Source organism: Drosophila tropicalis, unplaced genomic scaffold (assembly GCF_018151085.1).
Source record: "Drosophila tropicalis isolate 14030-0801.00 unplaced genomic scaffold, ASM1815108v1 contig_805, whole genome shotgun sequence".
NCBI classification, from domain to species: Eukaryota; Metazoa; Arthropoda; class Insecta; order Diptera; family Drosophilidae; genus Drosophila; species Drosophila tropicalis.
In genome coordinates this window covers 3,101,088-3,124,931 of record NW_027173295.1, presented here as the reverse complement: position 1 = coordinate 3,124,931, position 23,844 = coordinate 3,101,088, and the positions used below count along the sequence as shown (strand labels likewise).

General features: G+C 37.6%; 1 protein-coding gene across 1 annotated transcript; it reads left to right on the top strand.

Annotated features, from left to right (window-relative positions):
- Positions 1 to 1,336: 1,336 nt before the first annotated feature.
- Positions 1,337 to 23,844, top strand: Mkp3 (Mitogen-activated protein kinase phosphatase 3). Its single transcript, XM_068293685.1, has 5 exons — positions 1,337 to 2,671; positions 21,751 to 21,868; positions 21,942 to 22,155; positions 22,225 to 22,360; positions 22,513 to 23,844. The coding sequence occupies exons 1-5, from the start codon at positions 2,227 to 2,229 to the stop codon at positions 23,058 to 23,060; spliced, it is 1,461 nt and encodes a 486-aa protein (XP_068149786.1). The 5' UTR covers positions 1,337 to 2,226; the 3' UTR covers positions 23,061 to 23,844.

Sequence of the window (23,844 nt, the reverse complement as noted above, 5' to 3'; positions counted from 1 at the left end):
TTTTGGGTCACCCTTATGTGTTTGGGTGCACATACATATGTATGTTTGTACGTGTTGGTGTGTTGGTATGTATGTACATATATACTTTATATACTTGGAAAGCATGTGCTGTCCTTCTACGCAACGCATGCGCTTTAGTATATTGAATAAGTTTCTACTTGGTGTTTTTTTTTCGTTTTGTGGGGGAAATTTTTGCACGCGCGCTGTCAACCGCGGCATATCCTTGAAATTTTCCTTGTCTATGTATGAGATTGTGTATTGTATATGTAGCCTTAGGGAAGGGGAACAAAATATCAGGGTCATGGTTATTATACATTTAACCATTTCATAGAACTAGTCTCCAAATACACCTATGTAAGTACTCTGATGACAATTGGCTCAAGTTGGAGTTTAAATTTAATTTGCATTTTCATTTTCATTGATAATTTCTCCACAGTCGCCTTAATCTTTTCTTTATCTCAAATATGTATTGCCTATATACATACATACATGCATACAAACACACATATATATATATATCTCTCTCGCCCACAACTTTTGTATGTATCAATGAATCAACATCATATCAATGAACCCGCAGAAGGCAGGTGGGCAGATAACCCACTTGGAATTTGAAACATAATCTCAATTGAGGGAGATACTTGTTTAAGTCTCAATATTTATAAATAAATAGTGTTTTAAATGAAGTTGTTGTCAAATTGGAACTTTGTACTAATTGTAAGACTAAAAATTGCCCTATTAATTATTAATTTTGGAGTTTTGCTTCTATCTTCTGGGATTATAACCTCTTCTGACTCATTAGTATGTTAAAATCTACTTACTTTTTTTTAATACAAAACAAAGTACCTTAAATTCTTTGACGAAAAAGAAAGTTTCTTATATAGAGTTTTCTTTTTTAGCAAATTCTAGATTCAAAAAGTGAAAACATTCAAGTTTCAAAAATGTTGATAGACATTGCGCAAATTTCCAAGTGGGGTGGCTCTCATGTTCGATGTTCGGGACACTTGTCCGAGGTGGTTTGATGAGGTTTCGGGTGGTTCGGTGTGGCTTCGGGTTTACGGCGAAGTACGGCGAATATTCAAAGAGAAACGTGCGAACATGTCGGAGTTCGACTCCGTTGTCGGAGTCTGACTTCTTTGCTCGACAGCGTGGTTTGGTCTGACTCTTTTGCTCGACAGCGTGGTTTGTTCTGACTCTTTTGCTCGACAGCGTGGTTGGGTCTCACTCCTTTGCTCGACTGCGGTGTTCGAGTTGGACTCTTTTGTTCGATGTGGTTCGATGTGATTTTGTCTTTCATTGTTTTTGTTTGTCTTTGTGTTTTTTTTTTTGCCTTTTATTATTGTTTTTGTTTTCAACGTGAGCGGGTGTGTTTTTTGCGTGTATCGGACGAATCAAAATTCTTCGAAGATAAATCAGGTTGAATATACACCTATGTATATATTGAAAATCGGTCAAATCGGGATATATGTATAACGGAACGATCTCTTTGTGTTGTTGTGAACTTTGTTGCGGGCACATACAAAGTAATACATATATATGTATATAGTTATATACACGCACTCACACCTTACTCAAGTCACACACACGCGCATATATGTATACAGTTACATACGATACATACACACGGTTGTGATTTGGCGCGCGCTTGTATGCGTACACACACACGCAAAACCGAAAAATATTAATAAATTAATAATAAACACACAAACACACACGAAAATATTAAACGAAACGAGGTGAACGAAAAAGTGAATCAAAAAAGAGGTGCAACAAACAAACAAACAGAAACAGAGTAAAGAGACAACCAAAACATACTTAAATTTTGTTGTTGTTTTTTTGGATTCCACTTCTTGGTGGTTTTATCTCTCTCTTTCTTTACCTTTACCTCTGTGTGTGTGCGCGCAAAGTGTGTGTCTCTGTGTGTGTTTGTGAAGTAAAAAGAAACAGAGAATCAAAAGAAAAGAAGAAAAAAAAAGCAGATGATGTAAACTTTGTTGTAATCGAAAGAAGAAGAAAAAGAACACAAAAAAGGAAAGAAAAACTTAGAACAAACAAAAGGAGAAAGCGACCGAGAGTTAAAGTGCGTGTGTGCGAGCGAAACAAGAAAAGCTTCCAATTTTTGTTTGTTGTGTTTTTTTTTTGTTGTTTTTTGGTTTTTTTTTTGTTATTGTTGTTGAGTTTTCGTTGTTGTTGTTCTTAGTGTTGTTGTGTTGTGTGCTCGAAACCATGCCGGAAACAGAGCACGAATGCTGTAGCAAAGAATGGCTCCAATCAGAGCTTCGAGCCTTGGATGCCAAGGAGCTGATCATATTGGATTGCCGCGGCTCCCATGAGTATAGTGAATCACATATACGCGGCGCTGTCAATCTCTGTATACCGAGCATAGTATTGAGACGATTGGCAGCTGGCAAAATTGATTTGGCCTCGACCATCAAGTCACCGGAGTTGAAGGAGCGCATCCAAACGGGTTATAAGCTCTGCCTCTTCATCTTGTACAATGGCGAGGGCGTGGCAATACCTAATCAGGATGCAGCCACTGCCGCAGCAGCTGGTGCTGGTGCTGGAGCCGCTGCAGCGTTTGCCATGTTGGGCAGCAATGGGAATGATTCGATCATAAATACCCTGCATCGTCGTCTCAAACAGGATGGCTGTCGCGTTGTATCATTGCAAGGTGAGTGAATGTGTCTCTCTTTACATCGAAACCTTGCCAAATCTCACATTCATAATCTACATACATATTATCCCTGAAATCGGTTGCGGATATTGACCTTTTTGGCAGGAAATTTCTTAAACTTCTTTTAGACTCTTAATTTTTGATCATTTTCATTCAAAACTTCAATCACTCGTGAGAAATCGTCAATAAGGAAATTATGCAACGAATGCAAAATGAATGAATCTATGTATGTATATGAAGCGAAAGGAAGTATAAAATAGCTTAAAGTACTCTGAGTATCAATTATCTTATTCATTTCTCCATTCACATTGAATCAAGCGTTGAACTAGTGAATGAATTTTACTCTTAATACAATTTATTTCATTTTTAAGCTTTTTTTCATTCTGAATATCTAAATCTAAATCTATTTGAATGCATTTATTTAGCGTACTAATAGATAATAGACAGATTCTCAATAATTTTCTTTGAAAATTTGTATCAAAAACAGTTTTGAGTCATCATTTTTCTCAATATTTTTGTTTAATAGAGCAAAATTCTTGGAATATCGTACGTAAAACATAAATTGGCAACATTTTTAACCCATTTCGAGTTGGTAAACGATTTGAAAACTGTTGATAAAAATATATTTCTTTGAAAAGTAAATAAAAATGGACTCCTGGCAATTGTTCTTCCTTTGGTCTATACCCTTCAGTCCCCTTCTACATATACTCTGCAAAAAGAGAAGAAAGAAAAAAAATTGTTTAAATTTATTTATATTTATTTTTTCTGGCATTTTTCCGTTTTTCTTTTTGCACTTTCTGTTTATTTTTATTTTTTTATTCTTCTGCTGTTGTTGTTTTTGTGTTTGTTTTATTTTTAATGCTGCGGCATTTTTAGCCACAAGAACCAAAACAAAAATAAAGAATAAATAATATAGCGAAGCGCCTTTGCCTGGCCCCCATAAATAAACAACATTTTTGCGGAACAGACAAGCGGCATTATGTTTATAATCAAGACCCACCACCACCACCACCACCAACACCAACAACAACAACAACAGCATTAAATTAAGAGATTTTTTTGTCTATGAGAAATATCAGCGAAAGGTAACAGTATATATACATATAATGCATATATATGTATGTATATATAGATGTAGATGTAGCTGATGTTTCACTGATAAGTCTAGCGCCAGCCAGCCAGCCAGCCTATTGACACATTCCATATAGAAGATTAAACAGACACAGAGGACAGATCGCTAAATGATGATGTGGAATGATCTTGGAGGAAATATTATTGGCGACGTTGCTTTAAATAGAAATTTGTTGCTTTTTAACCCCTAGGTGAACTTGTTTCGCTTAAACGATTTTTTCCTAATCGATGTTTGTTTAAATGGCACATTAGATCACTAACATACACACACATACAGACATGTATGCATCTATATCTATAACTGAACAATTTCAACAATTATTATACATATATTTCATTTATGGCACTTTTTACAAATACATATATATTTATCTATCCAACTCACTAAATGTATATATATTATTTAAATGTGTTGATAAACCATTTGCTGTTGTCCCCTTCCTCCTTTATCCTGGCATACCTTTTTCATGTCATTTCCCATCCCCCCTCTCTCACAATTGGTTGAGAAGTGATAAGATAAGTTAACTTTACTTTTCCATTGGCTGAAACAACAACAAAACGACAAAAAAAAAAGTGCAAAATTTTATCCAATAGTCGGCAAATATTTTGTTACTTAAACTAAGAATTTTTTCAACTAAGACTAGTTGAAATGTTTTTGCTTCAGCCATTTTGATTATATTAATTCAGACTGACTATCTTCGTTTGCAACAAGGTAGAATGAAAAGAGACATAGGAAAAATTCCATTCCATTCCAGTTTTTCGTTCAATCGTTCATTCAGGTCACAAAAATTCTTTAACCATTTCGAGATCATTAAGAAAAATGTGAAAGATTTTCTCAAGTGTCCACTACTCCCTCTCCGTGCCTTTTCTTTAGAGACCCTGATCTGTTTCGATGACAAGGAATTTTCACGCTGCTTTCTGGTGTGCAAAAATGTCAAGAGTATGAGGATTTCCCTGGTATTTCCAGGTCATAAACCACACCAACATACACACACACACACACATAAATAGGGAAAAACAAAGAACAAATTCTCTAATTACCTGAGCACAGGTAGCCAGTAAGGTATCAATGTGTGTGTGTGTTTGTGTGTGTGTCTCCCTTTTGCTAGGTGTAGGTGTATGTATGCAGATAGATGAATTGCCCATCTGAATCGTTCTTACTCACTCTCTGTCTCTATCTAACTTTCGTCTATGTAGTGGACAGGGTCCTGTACCATTTGACGTCATAACATACCTACTCCAAATATGTAGATATATACATACATATATAAATATCTATCTATATATGTGTGTGTATGTGGTTAGAAATAATATTTGAGCAACGCGACCTTATGTTATGCTAATTTTTTGGCCTTTTCAAATTCTATTTTCAAAATGAAACGAGTAAACAATGAGTGTGGGATGAGTGAAAGAGAGAGAGAGAGAGAGAGAGAGAGAGAGAGGGGGGGACATATGTAGAGCCGGTCCATTTGTTGACGCTCCATTGTCAATTTGCGATATTAGCACACTTTGTCTGAATGGATGGTGGTGTTAGAGTGTGTGTGTGTGTGTGTGTGTGTATGGAACGTTGTTCGTGCGTAAGCTATGGAAAGCCTTCCATCTCTTGCCAACTCAAATGTTCAGAGGGTCGGATCTTGGGGTGGGTGGGGAGGAGAACGCCACCGTCCTCGTCGGCTTGTAAGCGAACGGAAATTGAAGTGATAAAAATAAATATGAAGCCACAGTCTGATTTTTGCTCTGACGGCGACATATAGTCAGAAGATAATTATGTATGTATGTATGGAGGAACCAATGTCTACAAACTTATAGCAAAAAAGAAGCCAAAACTCACATACATATATTTGGTCAATTCCATGTGCATAAGTATGAGTCATGGCCATAGATTTCTCAATGAAAAATAAAACAAGTTGAAATTCAATAGAAAACCTTCCAATTCAAAAGGAATGGAACTAAAAGAATTTATCTTAATTTATTGGTGATAAATATGTAAATGTAATTTTACGTAAAGCCTTCAACATTTCCGTAAGAAACCCTGTCTTTTTGATAGCTTTTTATAATGGACAGATCCACGGTAAGTGGATCTAAGTCCGGGGGGTTGTTCGATTGGTCCTCACGTTTACAAAAGGTTTTTTTGTAATTTTTAATATAAAATCATACAAAATGTTCATATTTTGATATATTATCGAATATTGGAGCTTCTTTCCGATTAAATTTCAAAACTTAACGATTCGAGTGTAGAGTTCACAAATAAATGCCGTTGTCATCCACTTTAAACTCTTACCGTTATGGGTTTCGGTTACTCGTCCATGGAGTTAATCCTGAAATAAATTCTGGTTGAGTATTTTTTGTTGTTGTTTGTGGCTGCTGCAAGCCGGGAGCTTATTAGCCATAAAATGCAATTAATTTGCTGTCTGCTTTTCGTTTATGAAGGAGGAGGACACGCGGGAGGACCAGGAAGCCCGCGGATTGTATACGACGTGGGGGTAGGGGGTCGATTGCTAACCAAGCACATGCTAAATGCCATGAACTAAGTTGCAGTTCTAGCGAGAAGGAGACATTGAGAGAGAGAGAGTGGGGGGTGATGGTGATGGAGAGGGACAACGAAATTAAGTCTAATTAAATGCCACTTTGTGTTGCAATTTCTGAGAATAAAAACAATTAAGGATGACTATGTGGTATGTCTGCGGGCACACAGAGAGAGAAAGAGAGAGAGACAGAGACAGAGAGTAAGGGAGTGAGAGGGTAGTGGGTGCAAAAAAAGAGACACGATATCATATTAAACTAAGCATTTCCGTTGTTGATTTAATTCAATTTAGATTTAGCAAGGTTTCAAACCCTCACCACAGCCACAGATCGCGTTTCTTTTGCTCTCCCTCCCACTCCGTACTACTGCATGGCATTCTCTAGAGAGACTCTCTAGAGACGTCGCGTCGTCGAGAGTGTCGAAAGTCAATGAACGATGCGTCGTCGCCAGAGTTTTTATTGGGGAGTCTCCACCTCCGCCGGATCGACTGGGCTGCATATTCTCTTCTTCATTGGATGAGGTGGAGGAGAACTTGTCTGCTTGCCGCCGCCGTCGCTTGATTTTTATTTTCTTCTTCTTCTTTGTGTGTGTGTGTGTGTTTTTTTCTTCTTTTATGGCCCAAGCGGATACAAAGCTCTTCTCTCTCTTTTGCCTTTTCTTCTTATAACGTCTTCTCTTTTCTCTCTTCGCTGGTTCGTTCGTACGACCCTTTTATAGAAATTGAACTCGAGGCCTGCTCTGCGCATGCGCAACCATAAAAAACAACTTCAACTTCAAAACTCCAACTTTGTTTCGTTTCGTTTTGCGCGCTGATTCGTTGATCGTTGCATCGAGTCGCGTTGCAGCAGCTTCTTCTTCTTCATCTCGCTGGTTGCAGCGCGGAAAACCCCAACTAACGACGAATCAAAGAATGAAGCAACACAGACAAAAGATTTTTCCCAATTTGCTTTTCTCTTTTCTCATATTTTCTCTGCATCTTTTGGTTTGAAGGAGAGTTGTTTGCCTCAATTTGACAAGCTTGCTTTTTTTGTTTTTGTTTTTGTAACTTAAATTTCATTTTCTCTCTCTTGTTTATTTTGGTCAGTTTTCACATTTTTCATCTTTCACTTTTGAACACACTTTGTGGAGGAGGAGCAGGAGAAGAATGAGGAGGGAATAAGAGTAGGAGAAAAACACGTGGCACAAACGCTGCCAAGGTCGTTCGCCATCGATTGCCTCTCATTACAATTTGATGATAATTCATCAAAAAGCCAGCCCCCTCACCCCCCCAAAAAGAAAACAACAGCAACCGCAAAGAAGAGTAGCAGCAGCAGTGAAATTAAGCCGCCAACCGAACTGCCTTCATCGACAAAAAAAAAAAAAAAAGACAGTTGGCCATTTGGCTATTGCTTGATTGGTTGGGTTGGTCTGGTTATGGTTTTCAGTTTTGGTCGGTTTTTTTTTTTTTTTTTTTTGGTTGATGGCCCACCTACATGCCAAAATTTTACAAACACTGGCCACAGACTTGTCCAAAAATCCAGTTTTGTTTATTGAAAATTATAGATTTAAATGGATTGTGAGCTTTGTTTTTGTTTTCTAAGCATATTTTGAAAGTATTCTCATTGGATAAGTTGAATTGGACCTTTAGAAGAGAGTCTAAGGCAACATCTTCATTAAAATCCTAAGACATTGTAAACAATTTTGGTTTTTTACTTGATTTGTAACAAGTTCTATAGGAACATAGTTCCATGACATTTCATTTAGATTTGTATCCTCTTGCAACATAGGCGTAGCCAGGTAAATATCCTTTCATCGTTTAGATATACATATGTACATATTTTACCCTAAAGATAGGCAATGGAATTTTGTTTAGTGATTTCTATTTGAATATTTGGAATTGAAACCACTGTAATCTTTTCAACTTATATTATTGCCTCAAAATAATCAGCCCACATGCAAAGTTGGTTATTCTGGCATGTCTCTCTCTTTCACTCTCCAGCTCTCTGTCTCTCTCTATGACTCCATCTGGCCAGTGTTGGCGTCACCATGTTATGGAGAGGTAGTCGACGACCATGTTAAAGCTGGTCGCTGGATTATACATGTAGTAGTGTTCAGCCTACAGCGATTCTCTCGATATTTAACTTATCGGGAGGATTTGGGGCAAATTTCCACTTCCCCCCAATAAAAGTCTACCTCTGAGTTGAGTGGGTTTCAATTAAAACAACCAAACACACACACACAGTCAGTGAGTCAGTTAGTCAGTCAGTCAGTCAGTCAGGCAATCGACTGACTAACTGTGAAGCGGCGGCGGCCCACATTAGCGACCAGATCTCGACCAGATCGACATTAAACATCCATTCACACTTTTTTTGTGCAAAATTATAATTTTTTTGCAGCAGCAATTGGACGAACAACTTCCGGTCAAAAACTCAAAAATTGTTGTACGTGAGTGAGTGAGAAATATCTGTATGTGTGTGTGTGTGTATCTGTGGGTTGCAACTCAACGGAAGTATCCAGGGATAAAATAAACACACACACCAGCAGAGTGAGGTTGGGAGACCTAAAGAAGAGTCGCCCCATTCAGTTTTCTGTTTTCTTGGCGGGGGGACGACGCGTAAATTGTTATATTCTCGGAATTAGCAAACAACCAAGAAGCCAATCGTTTTGTCTGCCTTTTGTCGCGTCGCAAAAACTACAACAAATAAACAGAACACAGAAATAAATAAAAAACCAAAAAAAAAAAAGGCGAAATCCCCAAAGAAAATCAGAAGGATCGCAATAACTTTGACTACATAATTTATGTACCTAGGATACCCTTACCAAAATAGTTGTTTCTTCTCGATCTTTTGAGGCTTTTTCTTATAAAGTAATTTAGCAACTTTAAAGGATCTTGAATCCTTGCTTAATACCAACGGATAAAAACATAATGAAAAAGATCTAAGGTTAAAAATGCTTTCCACTGTAAGCGAAAGGGTATCCGAGGCCCCACCGAAGAAGCAAACAACGACAGGGAGAGAGAGAGAGAGAAACAGAGAAAGGGAGAAGGAAAAAGAAGTAAGACGGCATCAAAATGAAATGAAGCTAAAAAGTTGTTGGAACGTTGCATGCATAAATCTACAGAAATATAGGAGAGAGGGAGACTGTTGAAGGAGCACCAGCCACAGGAAGGGCAAAAGAATGAGATGGATGAAGAGCAAAAGTGAATGAGACAGAGAGTAGGTGGTGGAGGAACGCAAAGGCACAACAACAACAACAACAGCAGCAGCAGCAGCAGGCATAAACATGAACGCATTTCATCAAAGTGCAAATTAGCAACAGATTCCAAAACGAGAACGAGCCACAAAAACAGCAGCAACAACAACAACAACAGTTTACTAAGAATGGTTGCTTGATAGGGTTCAATGAAGATGCCACAATGGGGAGTTGGGGGCAGGGCAGATAAAGCAGGAAGAATCAACGATGTCTGCTTTGTGAGTGCGTGCGAATGTGTGTGGTTCGTGTCTGTGCTATATTCAACATCATGAACTCACAGTTTAGGTCTTATGATATCGGAGATATTGTAATATGATGTCGTTTAAGCATTTAACCTACACTACTTAACATATTGGAAATCTCAAGCATTTTATGCACATACATACATATGTATGTATGTACATATATGGCCAATATGGAGAGGCATTATAATTGCTACATATTTTTTTAGCAGGTTGGTAGCTTTATAAAATTAAAAAGGCAGAACCTAACCGCCACACACACATCTCCTATATACAAGTTTACTTTCTATCACCTTCTATATGTTAAAAATTAATACATTTAAAGTTCTTTGATGGAATTCCTGTTAGAGCTGGGAAACTATCGATAGCACTATCAAGGTATCGATTTTTAAAGCTTCTCAATCATCATCGGTATTCATAGTACTGAGCGCTGAAGGTTTCTGCATAATGAAGCTAATATAAAACATATAATGTAATTTTAAAATATGTTCTGGAACATCCACAGCGTAATTTTAGCACTGAAACGTTTCAAATTTTGTCATTCTTAACCTAATAATAGATTAGAAAAGACGTATGTATATATCTTAACTGAAGTGATATAACCATTTCAATTTAAGCTCTGCTATTTTTCCTTAAAGTTTGAAGTTTTTAAACTTTGAAATTCCCTTACAAAACAGGAAGTCTGAAAAATATATAAAGTTTTTATTTTGAAAATGTATTTTCAATAAATATGGAAAATATTTTAAATGTTTTAAAGTTGTTTAAAACAATTTGTTTTGAACGAATTCTAAATTGTAATTGTAGCCTTAAAAAAAATATACTATCCATGGAATTGAACATTATATCGAATTCGGCCATTATCGATAGTTTCCCAGCTCTAATTTTTCAGGTTTAGGATTATGTGTTTGATTTTAAAGTTGTTTGCAGTAACAGCATATAAAAATCTGACTTAAAGCAAAAATTAAACATTTCAATTTTGTGTGTTCCACTTGCAAAGGGAAGAGCATATCTGTGGAACATCTCTCTCCGTATATCAATACTGAGAGGGTCCGCGTCTGTGATCTCGTTCCTCTTATAATTTCATCTCCCTTCAATGGCATTACTTAGGGAGGTGGTCCCCCTTGAGAATTCCCTTTCGTCTTCTGTTTCAGTCTCTGTTGCTATTTGCTACATCTTCTTTTCCACTTTTTCATCTTGATGATGCTTCTTGTTATGACCGGCGCGAGCTATGTCAACAAGGAGGAAAAGGCAACAGCAACAACAAAACTACTCCAGATGAGAGAAACGTGCGCGTTTGCCTTGGTGGTGTTCCCTGGTTGCTTCCTACTTCAGACTGTGCGCAATTTTTTCATGCAACACTAAAGACATAAGACCCATAAGAATGAAGAAGGAGAGAATGAAGTGCATTGTTCAGCGGGTTTCAGAATATCATAAAACTTTGTTGTTTTTTTCCAAAGTATGTAATAAAAACAAAAAAAAAAAAAAAAAAGAGGAGAAGACATTTGCCAATTCCTGTTTGTGTGTATTGTATGTACATATGTATGTATGTAGGTACCATAAAAAGCTAAATAAATTAATTGAAATTAAATTTTTTGTGTGGTTGGCCAATTAAAATGCATTTTGTACAAAGTTAAACAGTTAATTCGATTCAAGTTGTTTGTACTAACTAGTTTTACGAGCATATCTCAATGGTGCATATGAGAGAAGGGCTGAAGGAGTCAGATTTTCGAAAGTATAAATCGATTTTCAAATCATTTAGCTTGATATAGCTTTGAGTTGGTATATATATACAGAATTTTATGAGAATAATGTACATAGATTTGGTGCTCCTTTTCGAAATTAGCGACACCCGACAGAGTGGGATTCAGATTCATCTTTAATGCTGATCTAGCACAGCACTCGAGTTTCAGTTTCAGGGCTGTGATGTCGCCCCGTTCCCCCTCCTCCACGTCTGTGTCACTCACTGTTTCACTTTTTCTTCTTCATTGTGCAAGACTACGGTTGTTTCTTTTTGCGTTTTATTTTGGTATATACATACATAGGTACATATACATACATATATACATATATATTTTTGGCGCTTTAAGCGCATTTCATTTCGAAATTGAAATTCAAAGCACGTTGTTGAGTACAGAGAGCTACCGGATAGCGAAATGTTGTTATTGTTAGTAAACTGGACGACTGTGAATCGCAGTAAGTGCATGGTGGTAAGATAGCGAGATAAGAGGTAGGAGGCAGGCGGAGGAGGAAACTAGCCCCAGCGGGTTATCTTGCAGAAGTTGTAATACATACATACATACATAGATGAAGAAGAAAACGCAGCAGCAGAGGAAGAAGAAGATGAAGGAGGATGTGATGATAGTAGGATACCCAAAAGAGTTGTTTTCCTTTATTATGCAGAAAAAAAGAGAGAGAGAAAAAAAGTGGGAAAATCAATAAAGACAAAGACGAGCAAGAAAATCGGTCGCCAGGCACTTGTTGCATGCCCCAGGCAAATTGAAACTGAAACTGAAATGACAAAGCAAATCCATCTGCAATTACAGAGGCAGGCGGCAAGGCAGCAACAGGAAGTTGCACATTAAACTTGACCCCATTTGGCAAAGCTTTATCTGCCCGACCGCCACCCCGCCACCCCACACAAGCAACCCCTTGACCTTTCCCATTTGTTCCCCTTTTATGCTTTCTCTTGCTCTCTTTATCCAATCCATTTAAAATCCAAACCAAACACAATATACAGTTATACAGATACAATTTGGCAATAAAGCTCTCGCTTTCTCTCTCTCTCTCTCTCTCTCTCACTCTCACTCTCTCCGTTTCTCTTTCCATCGCCTTGTCTCTGTCGCAGTCGAATTTTCTTTGTGGCACTTCAATTATCCCGGATTTTACTATATGTATGTATGTGTATGTGTGTGCGCGCGTGTGTGTGTGTGAGAGTATGCTTTTGCATTGTAAAATTTTCTGTTTCGCCCTGTTGCCAAATTTCATTTTCTACGTTATTATTATTATTATTTTGTATTTTTTTTTTCCTTTCTGTGCGCAAACAGAAAATATAATTAATTAATAATGCGGCATCCCAGGTCTGGGTTAAGCTGCTGCGGCTTCTTGTATGCCTATTTATAGATCCAACGGCAAACCAACCATTATAACACCGCCCTCGTAACCTCCCCGACTCCGCGCCTGGGGGCTACCTACATACATATACATATATATATATGTATATAGGTTAAGAATTGTATGCTCTGTTGTGCGTGGGTGTGGAATGAACGAAATAAGGTTTTTGCTTATTTACATTTTGATTGATTGGCTTACGCAGTTTGACATTTTTGTTTGGGCCCAAGGGGCAAGTCCTTGAAAACCCTCAAAATACACACACACACACCGCATCATTCAATCAGTTTCTTACCCCTCTTCGCTCTTGGTAAATTACTCTCATGTTATACTCTCTCTTAATATTTGCCTAAATGTCTCTAAATTACGAGTATAAATATAAGTATGAGTATAAGTATGAATACGCAAATGAATTGATGAGTGTTAATTATCACAATTGTGAATATCAATCTACATATGTATGTGTATTAATACAAATTACTCTCATTTTGTACTATCTCTTCTAATTTTTGACTACATGCCCTATGAGTATGAGTATAATCAAAGAAATTGCAGTTAATCCACAATCCTTTCCATTTTGTCTCGATGAAACTATCTTTGAGTATTACTTCATCGAGGGGAAACGAGTATTATGAGTACAGAGTGTAAAAGTTCATCTAAGAGTCTTAGTTCAAATTTGAGTACCAATCTATGAGTATTAGTTAGTCTCATGGTAAACACTCTGAACTGAATATGAGTATAAATATTACTATGAGTATGACTATGAATATGAATATGAATATGACATTTAATATATGTATACATAAGTGTTAATTGGAATGTGATTATGATTATGAATGTGAAAAGAAACCATGGTTATGACTAAGTGCGAATATTACTATGAATATTGATGTCCATTCCCTTAGAAATCAGATGAGTGTAAGAGTGTGAGTGTGAGTGTGATTGTGATGTGTGTATGTATGCATGTGTTGTGTGAAACGAGTTCGTTGAAAAACAAATTTGTACATTCACCGAAATTTAATTGTGGATGGAGAAATAAGAGTGCACATTATTTTGTCCATGCTTCAAATGAAATCAGACTGCTGGGAAGCTGCCGGCATCTAATTATTACGGAGAACTGCACACGTACACATACTAATACATGCACATGACCTGGCTCACATATTCATTAGAATTAGCATATTTTGAGTCTTGAAATTCATTTTGGGAAATTAATTAATCCATTGCCATTAGCTTTGTGTTTTGTCGTCCACAGAGAGGAGTTATACATAAGTAATGACACCTGTCGAGGGATTCAGGTGAAAACTGTCAAAATCAATGATACAATTGCATTTACAAGTTAACTCAAAACTAATTGGTTTAATCTTAAAGGAAGGTGTTTTGTTTTTTGATGGTCAGTGTCGAATAATATTTGCAAAGGCCTTGCAATTTTGGCATGCCAATGCCAACTTCCGGTATTCTGTCGTTAATAACGAAACCTTCTTCAGCATTTGTCGATGACCTCTCTCTGGGGGATTCGCTGATATTAACTCACATGACACAATTGCCAGCTATTAGCATGTGCAACGTTGGAGAACGACCTCCCAACTAAACTAGTCTAGTCGCTAGTTTTAATAATTGACAGAAATATAGTTAACTAAACTTCATCTCTCTCGCTCTACAATGCGGAAGTCACTTAACACACAAGATGAAAGGCAAAAGCAAAAGCAAATTATGCCGCCATGTCCGCTTGCCCCTTGCCACGCCCCCGCTTCTTACTTCTCTCTGAGCCTATCCATAACACAAGGCCCGGCAGCTCAATTGCAGCAAATTGAGTCGACGTCGACGACGTCGAAAAAAACAGAAGAAGAGAAAAAAAACTACAGCGAAAAATTAAATTGAATGCATGAATGAATGAAATGGTATATGAAAATGGACTTTAACTATGTATGCATGGCGGACTCTTCTTCTTTTTCAGTTTCGCATTGTGAATGCAAAAACAACAACAACAAGAGTAAAAAAAAAAAAACCAAAATGGTTGCGTGCAATCTTGCCACTTATATTTGGTCCCGCTCTCTTTGTTGTTGTTGTTCAATGGGGTTTGTTCATTCATAAAAGCAATTTCAAAGGCGGCTTATGTAAAAAATAAGAAAAAAAAAACAAGTAAAGACTCTTTCACTTTTTCCATTGAAGCCCCTCCTCCCTCCCCCCTTCGGATGGGGTGCAAGTTGGAATGGGATGCATGCCAACATATATTTAGTTATGTTTCAAGTATCTTTGACAGGTTCATGTCTTAGCTAATCCAAAAACTCCGATGTAAGAAATGTTCCGAGATTTTCGAAAGTATATATTTTGCATGATTTGATCAAACACAAAGAGTTATTATAGACGGACAGACAATGATGTGTTTGCCTGAGCTACTTTTTCAGTATTTCCTGTGTGTGTGTGTGTGTGTGTGTGTGTTTAGGGTATTTTTGAATACATGGAATCTTTTTTAATGTGCGGGCGTTTATTTAGAATTTTGTTGAGGTTTTTTTTTTTTGGCTATACTTGTTGTCTGTTGTATATTTAGTCAGGTCTCTCACTCACTTTGTCTCTGTCTACCCCCCTCCCTCCCTCCCTCTCTGTTTCTTTGGTCGTATACAATTTAAGCTACGTTCATTTTTGGTTTTTATTGCCGTAGGCGGTGGCCAATGTGGGCGATGTCGACAGCACCTGGAACTGGGTTTTTTTTTTGTTATGCCGTACGCCATCTTACTTCCTACCTCTCTACCACTTACTCTTTCTCTTGCCTTCTCTCTCTCTCTCACTTACGTCAAAGTACTTTAGCTAGTCGATGAGTTAACTTGCTTTTGAGTAACTAGAAAAATGTAGCAATTGCGAAACCTTTAACAGAAGCCAAATGATCCTTTTAGGGTTGTATGTATGTATCTAAAATTCCCGATTTATCATGATGGGATCTCGACTTTAAAGAACTTTTAAACACATTTCGTTTATCGTGTTTGGGGAGGGATTTGAGTGATGCTCCTGGCATTCTTCTTCAATCCCTTTGTTGAGTATAATCATTTATGTATACGAGATATATATTTTTCCGTTTTGTTTTGGAATTTGTTGAAATGTTCTTCTTCCCCACCTTTTTTGCTTTCTGTGTGGGTGTGTGTGTGTGTGTGTGTGTGTGTGTTTGTGTTGTTACTTATTACAAAATATGCTTTTAATCACTCTCCATACATTCTTCCATCTGCCACAGATGCCATAATGCCGTGCCATCTGTAAACATTCTGTTTTTTGTGGACTTTTTAGCTTTTTGGTGGAGTTTTGAAATGTTTGTCATAGGGATTTATGTGTGTGTGTGTGTGTGCAAGGGATGGGGTGAAATCAATATTACGCATACGCAATGTATGACTGACTAACTGACAGCAGACCCTCCTCATACTATGTATGTATACTAAATGCTTTGCTCTGGAAATGCAGTCAGCCATGTGTTACACAATACACATAAAAATTGTATACACACACATGGCGCAGGGAGGGGGCATACATAGCACCTACATACATATGTATGTATGTATAACAAGATGATGAATGAAAAACCAGACCACGATGTCGACGACGACGACGACGACGACTACGACGACTGTAGTTCAATGCTATTTGTCAATGAGTCAGAGACACAACGAGCCATTAGCCCAGCCAGCCAGCCAGCCATCCGCACCACATCCGAGATATGCATATACATATGTATACATAGAGGGGCGAACGCATCGACATAATGCCGCAACACACGTTTTTAGTGTCTCTCTAACTTCCCTACTCCGCCCTCCCCACCTATTCTTCCCCCATTTTCGTGACGCTGTAAAAATAAGACGAAAACCAATCCATCCAATCGCAATCGCAATATCAACCCAAACTCAACCCAACCCAAAAAGCCAAACAACCCGACATGGCCCCAATTTTGTTTACATTCTTCTTTAAAAATGTTTTCCTTTGCTTGCTTTTTGCTTATTTTTGGAGGCACATTTTTAACGTTCGGGGCATAAACGAACTGCAATGGAAAATGGGGAAAGATGGGAGGGGTAGATTGGGAAAGATACACTCACGTATATATTAATGTCTACCACTTCCGTCTTTGATGGACGAGGAATTTATTTTTGAGTTTAGTTCCTACAATGGAAGAACTCTCCCACTTTGTTGTTCTTCTTCTTTGCTTCGTTGTTTTCGTTTTCGTTTTCTTTTTACTAATTTCGCAAAAACGCGCTGCCGCCCACGCTTTGACATTTTAAAGAACTCGTGTAAAGGAACGGAAGTTGATTGATATTGATTACAACATGATTGATTCGATGCGACATCAAATAACTAGTGGGAGGATGTACATACGTTTGTATGTATTGGTGTAGGTGTGTGAGATGAGAAGACCAAGGGGAAACGGGCTTGGGGTCAGGGATGTTGCAAATGTCAATATACAACTTTTGTTTATACTGCACTCGGATTATAATGCCCTTCGGCGGGGTATAAGGTTGATTATTATTTATGCGCACGCTCGAGCTATCAAGTGATATAATCTACAAAGTTAATTGACAATTTGCAAATATTAAATGCCAAATGGTCAGACCAAAAGCAGCGATAATACCTTTAAACAGGTCTGTCGAGTTTGTTGATGTTTCTACAACTTTATATTTGTGTAATTTGCAATTGAAAAACTGTCAATTGTAAAACATTTCAATTCTTCATTGTATTTTCTCTTTGGTTGTACGCAAATTGGCATTAGAATACCCAAATTTCTACAGATAACCCTTTGGTATTGCCTCATCAGTTCTAAATCGAATTTATGTATGATAATTATCTGGCATCAAAAAAAAATGCAGCCACACTTTTGATCATTTGAATTTTACAGCCACACTAATTACAGACCAAGCGTCTGAAGTGTTTTATTTTTTTCCCAAATCGTTGTCAATCAGTGCTAAAGAACTTTTGTCGATAAGATATTGCATTTTGGCTCTAACGTATAATCTAGCCGCATTTTCCAAGAAGAGCCTTTGACTTTTTAAACAATTTGTTATAAATAGGAATTTGTTTTGAATTTTTGTATTGTGCGGTTTGTTATTTGTTGTTTGTTTTGTTTTCGCCATATTTTACTCGTGCTTTGGTGCTTCCGGTTTGTGCGGTTACCCCCATCGATGGATTAAACGGACGTACGTGCCTGGTGACCTGATGTGGATTTAACGGACGATGGCTGACGATAATGGGTGATGGGTGCTGGGTGATGGGTGCTGGTTGCTGGTTGCTTGACTGATGATGATGATGATGATGAGGTTGTGTTCCACTTAAGGGAGCTGCGTCACCTAAACCACAAAATTAATTAAGCAAAATGCCCCCACAAAATGTAAAAAGTAAACCCATATAAGGGTTCACAAACGTACTACTCCACACACACACACACACACACACACACACACACCCATTGACCGACCTCCCAAAAAAATAAGAGTCAACCGCTTCTCGCTTCTCCACTACTCCTCTGCGCCATCCATCTAACTGTTTTTAGGTCTACGTCATTTCCGTTGGGCAAAATGTTGAATGAATAGAGCTTTGTCTGTATGTATGTATCTTCTCTCCCTCTCTCTCTCTCTCTCTTCCTCACTATCTTGTCGTATATGTGGGTGTGTGTATTGTTGTTTGTTTGTATGCCAAGCTAAAAGTTATTTAACTCACGTTTTTTTGCTCCCACCACCTCCCTTCTAACGTGTCTCCGTATCTCTGTCTCCCTCTATTTATATCTCTCGACACACACACACACAGAGCAAAAAAAAGCAAACAAACAAGAGGTAGATAAGCAACAACGAAACGAAAAAAAAAAGTGTAATAACAATATATATACATACATATATACCTATAAAAAATTACATTCATACATACATATATATTTATAAACAAATAAATGAACAATGAATGAGAGAAATGAAATGATCAACCATAAGGCCTGATGCCATTTATTGTTGGAGTTGTAAATATTCCTACATACATACATATATATTTATGTTGTTTTTTTTTTTTTATTGTCAAATGCGAAATTTGTTTTGTCAAGTGGGCGGGGCAGGTGGGCGAGGTGGTCGTTTGAAATCCGGTTAACAAAAAAACACTAAACAAATTTCAGTTTTGTTATATCTCTCGTTTGTCATTATTTTTGTTTTATTTTCAAGTTTACATTTGAAAACGTTTTGAAGGTCGTTGTTTCCACTTAATGTGTGCTGTGTGTGAACTCATCAATGAAACAATATAGATACACACACACACACACACACACAACAACATAGAGAACGTGACAAAACAAACACAAAAATCATAATACTATATAGATAGAAACAGATGTATGTATGTATGTATGTACATGTATTTGCTTATATGGTGAAACAAGTAGAGAAACCGATAGAGATAGACTCAGGCGACAGAGAGATACAAAGCTGAACATTTGTAAATGTTGATAAATTTATTATAAAAGATATATACTTGGCTTTACGACCACTTGAAGATCGAAGTTTTAAGGCTAATTAAATTTCACTTTTAAACATGGTAATAAACACAATAAGCAAAAGGCTTTAACTGGAATCTTAAGATTTAATGTTAATATCAGTTTATGACAATATCAAGTAGCAAAATGATGAACTACACATTAAAATCACAAATCGAAAACAAATACAATTCCAATTTTTGTGTTTATTAAACCCTTGCAAAAAAGGTATATTCCTTTTGGTCAGAAGTATATATGTATATTCTTGATCAGCACGACGAGACGAGCTCAAATCAACGCAAAATTCTCCTAGGTCTTGGGGTTGTATATCTCGGATTCAGCCGGATCGGACCACTTTATCATATATGTAGCTCTCATACAAACGAAAAAGTTACGAACAGTGACTTTTTTGAATAAAATCGTTATTTTCTGAGCGATTGTTGTAAAATTTAATACTGATGAGTTAATTGCACCTATAAACAACTGTGCCAAATTTGATCAAGTTCAGGTGACTATATCATATAGCTTCCATGAGTTCGATTGGTCGAAAACAGTGTCTTTGATCAATAACTTTGTTCAGTTCCGTTCTTTCGCAAACAAAGGACCGGTCGAAGTTAGCCCCAGCTCTCTGGTTTTTCATTCATAAGGATACAAAAGGATTTGTATATGGTCAAAAATTTACAAAAAATGCTCTGTGAAATCAGTCTGTTATGAGTTATATAGTAATATTGATTATAGAAACGATCTAGCCTGAGACATGAATACAAGTTCAAAAGTTTGGACAATATAATGCAAAAGAAGAGTGTTAGATGATCAAATTGGAATTGATTAACGAACTCGATTTATTGTCATTTTCTGACATTCAAATAAAATTCTCAAAGCACCATTTTCGATTGTTATCACACTCATAAATTATTGTTATCGGCCATTTGTATCTATAAATATATGTAAATACAAATATTAATATATGAATTAGTGTCCTATTTAGCATGATTACATGAAACTTTCAACATAAGAACATATAACATCATGCGTGTAGAAGGAGACATCTTTTTCATGGACATAAATATTGATTATCCACCTGTGAGAGACTATGTCTCGTTGCATTTGCGTATGCATATCTCAGTGATCTTAGTATTTTTAGAAAGCAGCAAATATTATTAACGGCCAAGGCAACGATGTTGATGATGATGATGCAGTTACTCTTGCAAACGGAAATTGCTTTCAAATGCAGTTTGTCATGTCCATGTAGTCAACGGTGCAACAGGAGAGAGAGGAAGAGGAAAAATCCGGGGGGAGAAAGATGAAAAAATGTCAATGGTTATTTTTTCTACTTTATTTCTATCTCTCTCCCTCTCTCTCGTTCTCCCTCCTGCTTTCTGTTCATATCTTTAGCTATTTTTAAAGTAAAAATATTGAACCGGCATATTGCGTATACAACCCGTTGAACGGATTGTGTGATAAGCAGTCCATACACAATGTTGCCGCTTCTTTGTTGTTTTACATCGTTCGTCTTTCGTCTTGTTTCGGCTTGTTCTTGCTTTTGCATTGTTCCACGTTCCTCTTCCTCTCTTCCTCTTTGTTGCACTCTTTTTGATTTTAGTTATTTGCTAATAGTCAGCCAGTCTCGTATACAATATACATATATGTATGTATGTATGTATGTATGTATGTATGAATGTATTTTTTTCTCCTCTTTTTATTGTGTTTTCTGCGAAATCGCATTTAATATGCGCCAAGTAGGAAATTGTAAGCTTCCGTTTTGTGTTTATGCTGATGGATGACAATTTCAATTTGAATTCCAATTCCCAGAGCCCCGGAGCCGGGAGCCAGAGACAGATAGATACTACTACTACTACTGCTACGACTACCCAGTAGTGGGGCTATGCTCGGTCGATGATTATAAATATAGAAGCAGTATTTCCGTTTCGATTTTTCCATCCATTTCCGTTTCTAATTGGGCGCAATGGATCATTATGATGATGATGATAATGAAGAAAGGATTGAGAGGTTAGGAAGCAAAGAGCGAAGAGAAGAACGGAGAGTCAGAGAGCTTTAAAGTCACAACACTTATTTATGAATGAGTCGCTTGAAAGAATTTTACAGACACACACACACACACTTGAGTGTGGGTGCCGACAAGTAGCAGGTATTCAGTCTGTGTATGTGTGTGTGTGTGTGTACGTAGGTGTTGCCTTACCAAAGACCAAAGACAAGCTACACTTGGCCAAGCATAACGAACGCAACAAATTCCACAGGCCTCAAATGACAGAGAGAAGAAAAAAATAAATAAATATATACATACAAAAGCATTCTAAAGTTTCGCCGCATCTTTTACGTTTCGTTTTTCTTGCAGACGGTTTCTCCAGTTTTCGTCAAGCATTTCCGGAATGGTGTGAGGATGATAATCAGGCACATAACAAAGAAATGGAATCTAGTCGCAATGTACAGACCGATCAGCTAATGGGTCTAAGGTAAGTCACACGAAGTCATGAAGCCAAAATAGAGAAGGATATTAAATAAACTTTCAACTTCTCTTTGCTGCAGATCCCTTCGCATTTCCACACCGCATTCCGATTCGGCATGCAGCAGTTCAGCCGAATCCTCGGACTGTGAGAGTACAACACATCATCATCACCATCATCATCATCATCATCATAGTTACAATGAGGCGCCGGTTGAGATAATACCAGGTCTTCTCTTTCTGGGCAATGCTTCACACAGCGGCGACTCGAATGCATTGCAAAAGTATAATATTAAGGTAGATTTTTCTTGCCCTTAACCAAACTGACCAAGCTAACTTTTATACATACATATTTTTGTCTTTTAGTACGTTTTAAATGTCACACCCGATTTGCCAAATGAATTTGAAAAGTCAGGCATCATCAAGTATCTGCAAATACCCATTACCGATCACTATTCCCAGGATTTGGCCATTCATTTTCCAGATGCCATACAATTTATAGGTAAGTCAGAGTACAAAGAAAATCTAAGAGAGACAAAAGAGGGTTTAGTTCTAGTTATAGTATGAATACAATTCAAACTATTGTGTCATACCAGGAACATGAAAAGATGTATTCAAGCATTATTAATCTTTGGATTTTTCATTTCTTTACAGAGGAAGCGCGCTCTGCGAACTCGGCGGTGCTGGTCCACTGCCTGGCCGGCGTTTCACGTTCGGTGACCGTAACGCTCGCCTATTTAATGCACACACGAGCGCTCAGCTTGAACGATGCGTTCATGATGGTGCGTGACCGGAAGCCGGATGTGTCGCCCAACTTTCATTTTATGCAGCAACTGCAATCCTTTGAGAATCAACTCCGCCGCAGTCCCAGCAGTGATGGCCATGCCATGGACGAGGGGGGACATCATCATCATCATCATCATAACCATCACCATCATCATACCATTACGACAACGGGCACACATTTGGTTGCCAATACAAATGCCGCCAATGTCCTAAATGCCGCCACAAATCCAGCAATGGTACGCCAATGCGGACGCAGTGGATCAAAATTCTCATGCAATTGCATTGCCGCCGATTGTAAATGTATGCAAACTGGCGGATTTATGGCTGCCCATTTGGCCAAAGCGACTGGTGTCTCTCCGGATTCGGGCATTGAGTTTGATCGTTGGACACCATCGTCGGATACGGGACTCAAATGAGACGAACTGGGTGGGAAGTGTTTTGTGTTGCCCCCAAGTCAGGAAACGATCAATGTGTGTGCGGGTTATGCCGCCTCCTCCGCCGCCGCTTCCGCCTCCACCTCATCGTCATCATCGCCGCCGCTGCCGCCCATCATTTTGGCCACAAGTAATCCGGATAATATGTCGCCAGCAAGCACAACAAGTTCATCCACATCGACAACAACAACAGCTGAGCCGGTTTCTGTTGTTGAAGTAGTCCTTGCCGCTGTCAACAGAGCGAAGGATGAGTACGACAACGACGATGATCAGCATAATGAGGACGATGAGCATGAAAATGATAATGAGATGATGGCAGCTTAAAAGAGACACAATTCTCGTTTCCCCTCTCCCAAGAAAACTTGCTAGTTCAACACACCCACACACACACACACACACACATACAAACCATTTGCATATACAGATGAATATATTAGATTATTAAGAGAAAATCGGTAAACCTCCTCATGATGATCATTATGATCATATTTGTTCGAAGAAGGAGGGAAAAGGCAACCAACAAAAACAAAAAGTTGTCTTGTTTATCCTTTGTTCTGTCTATTTTTTTTTTTTTTTTTTTTTTTTTACAAAGATATTCTATAATCTTCCCAACTGTCCACCTCCCACAGCCACATCCCCATTTTCCAAAATAATAATATTAAACATAATTTCTAGTTAAGTCAAAAATGTTTATTAAACAACAACAAATTAAAACAAAGTAAAACAAACAAAAAAAAAAAACCACGAAAAAAATTATGAAACAAAA

Coding starts and splice junctions, on each gene's coding strand:
- Mkp3 (XM_068293685.1), top strand. CDS start 2,227: ATGCCGGAAACAGAGCACGAATGCTGTAGCAAAGAATGGCTCCAATCA. Junction 2,672..21,750: donor TCGCGTTGTATCATTGCAAG/GTGAGTGAATGT, acceptor TTTTTCTTGCAG/ACGGTTTCTCCAGTTTTCGT. Junction 22,156..22,224: donor TGCAAAAGTATAATATTAAG/GTAGATTTTTCT, acceptor TTTGTCTTTTAG/TACGTTTTAAATGTCACACC.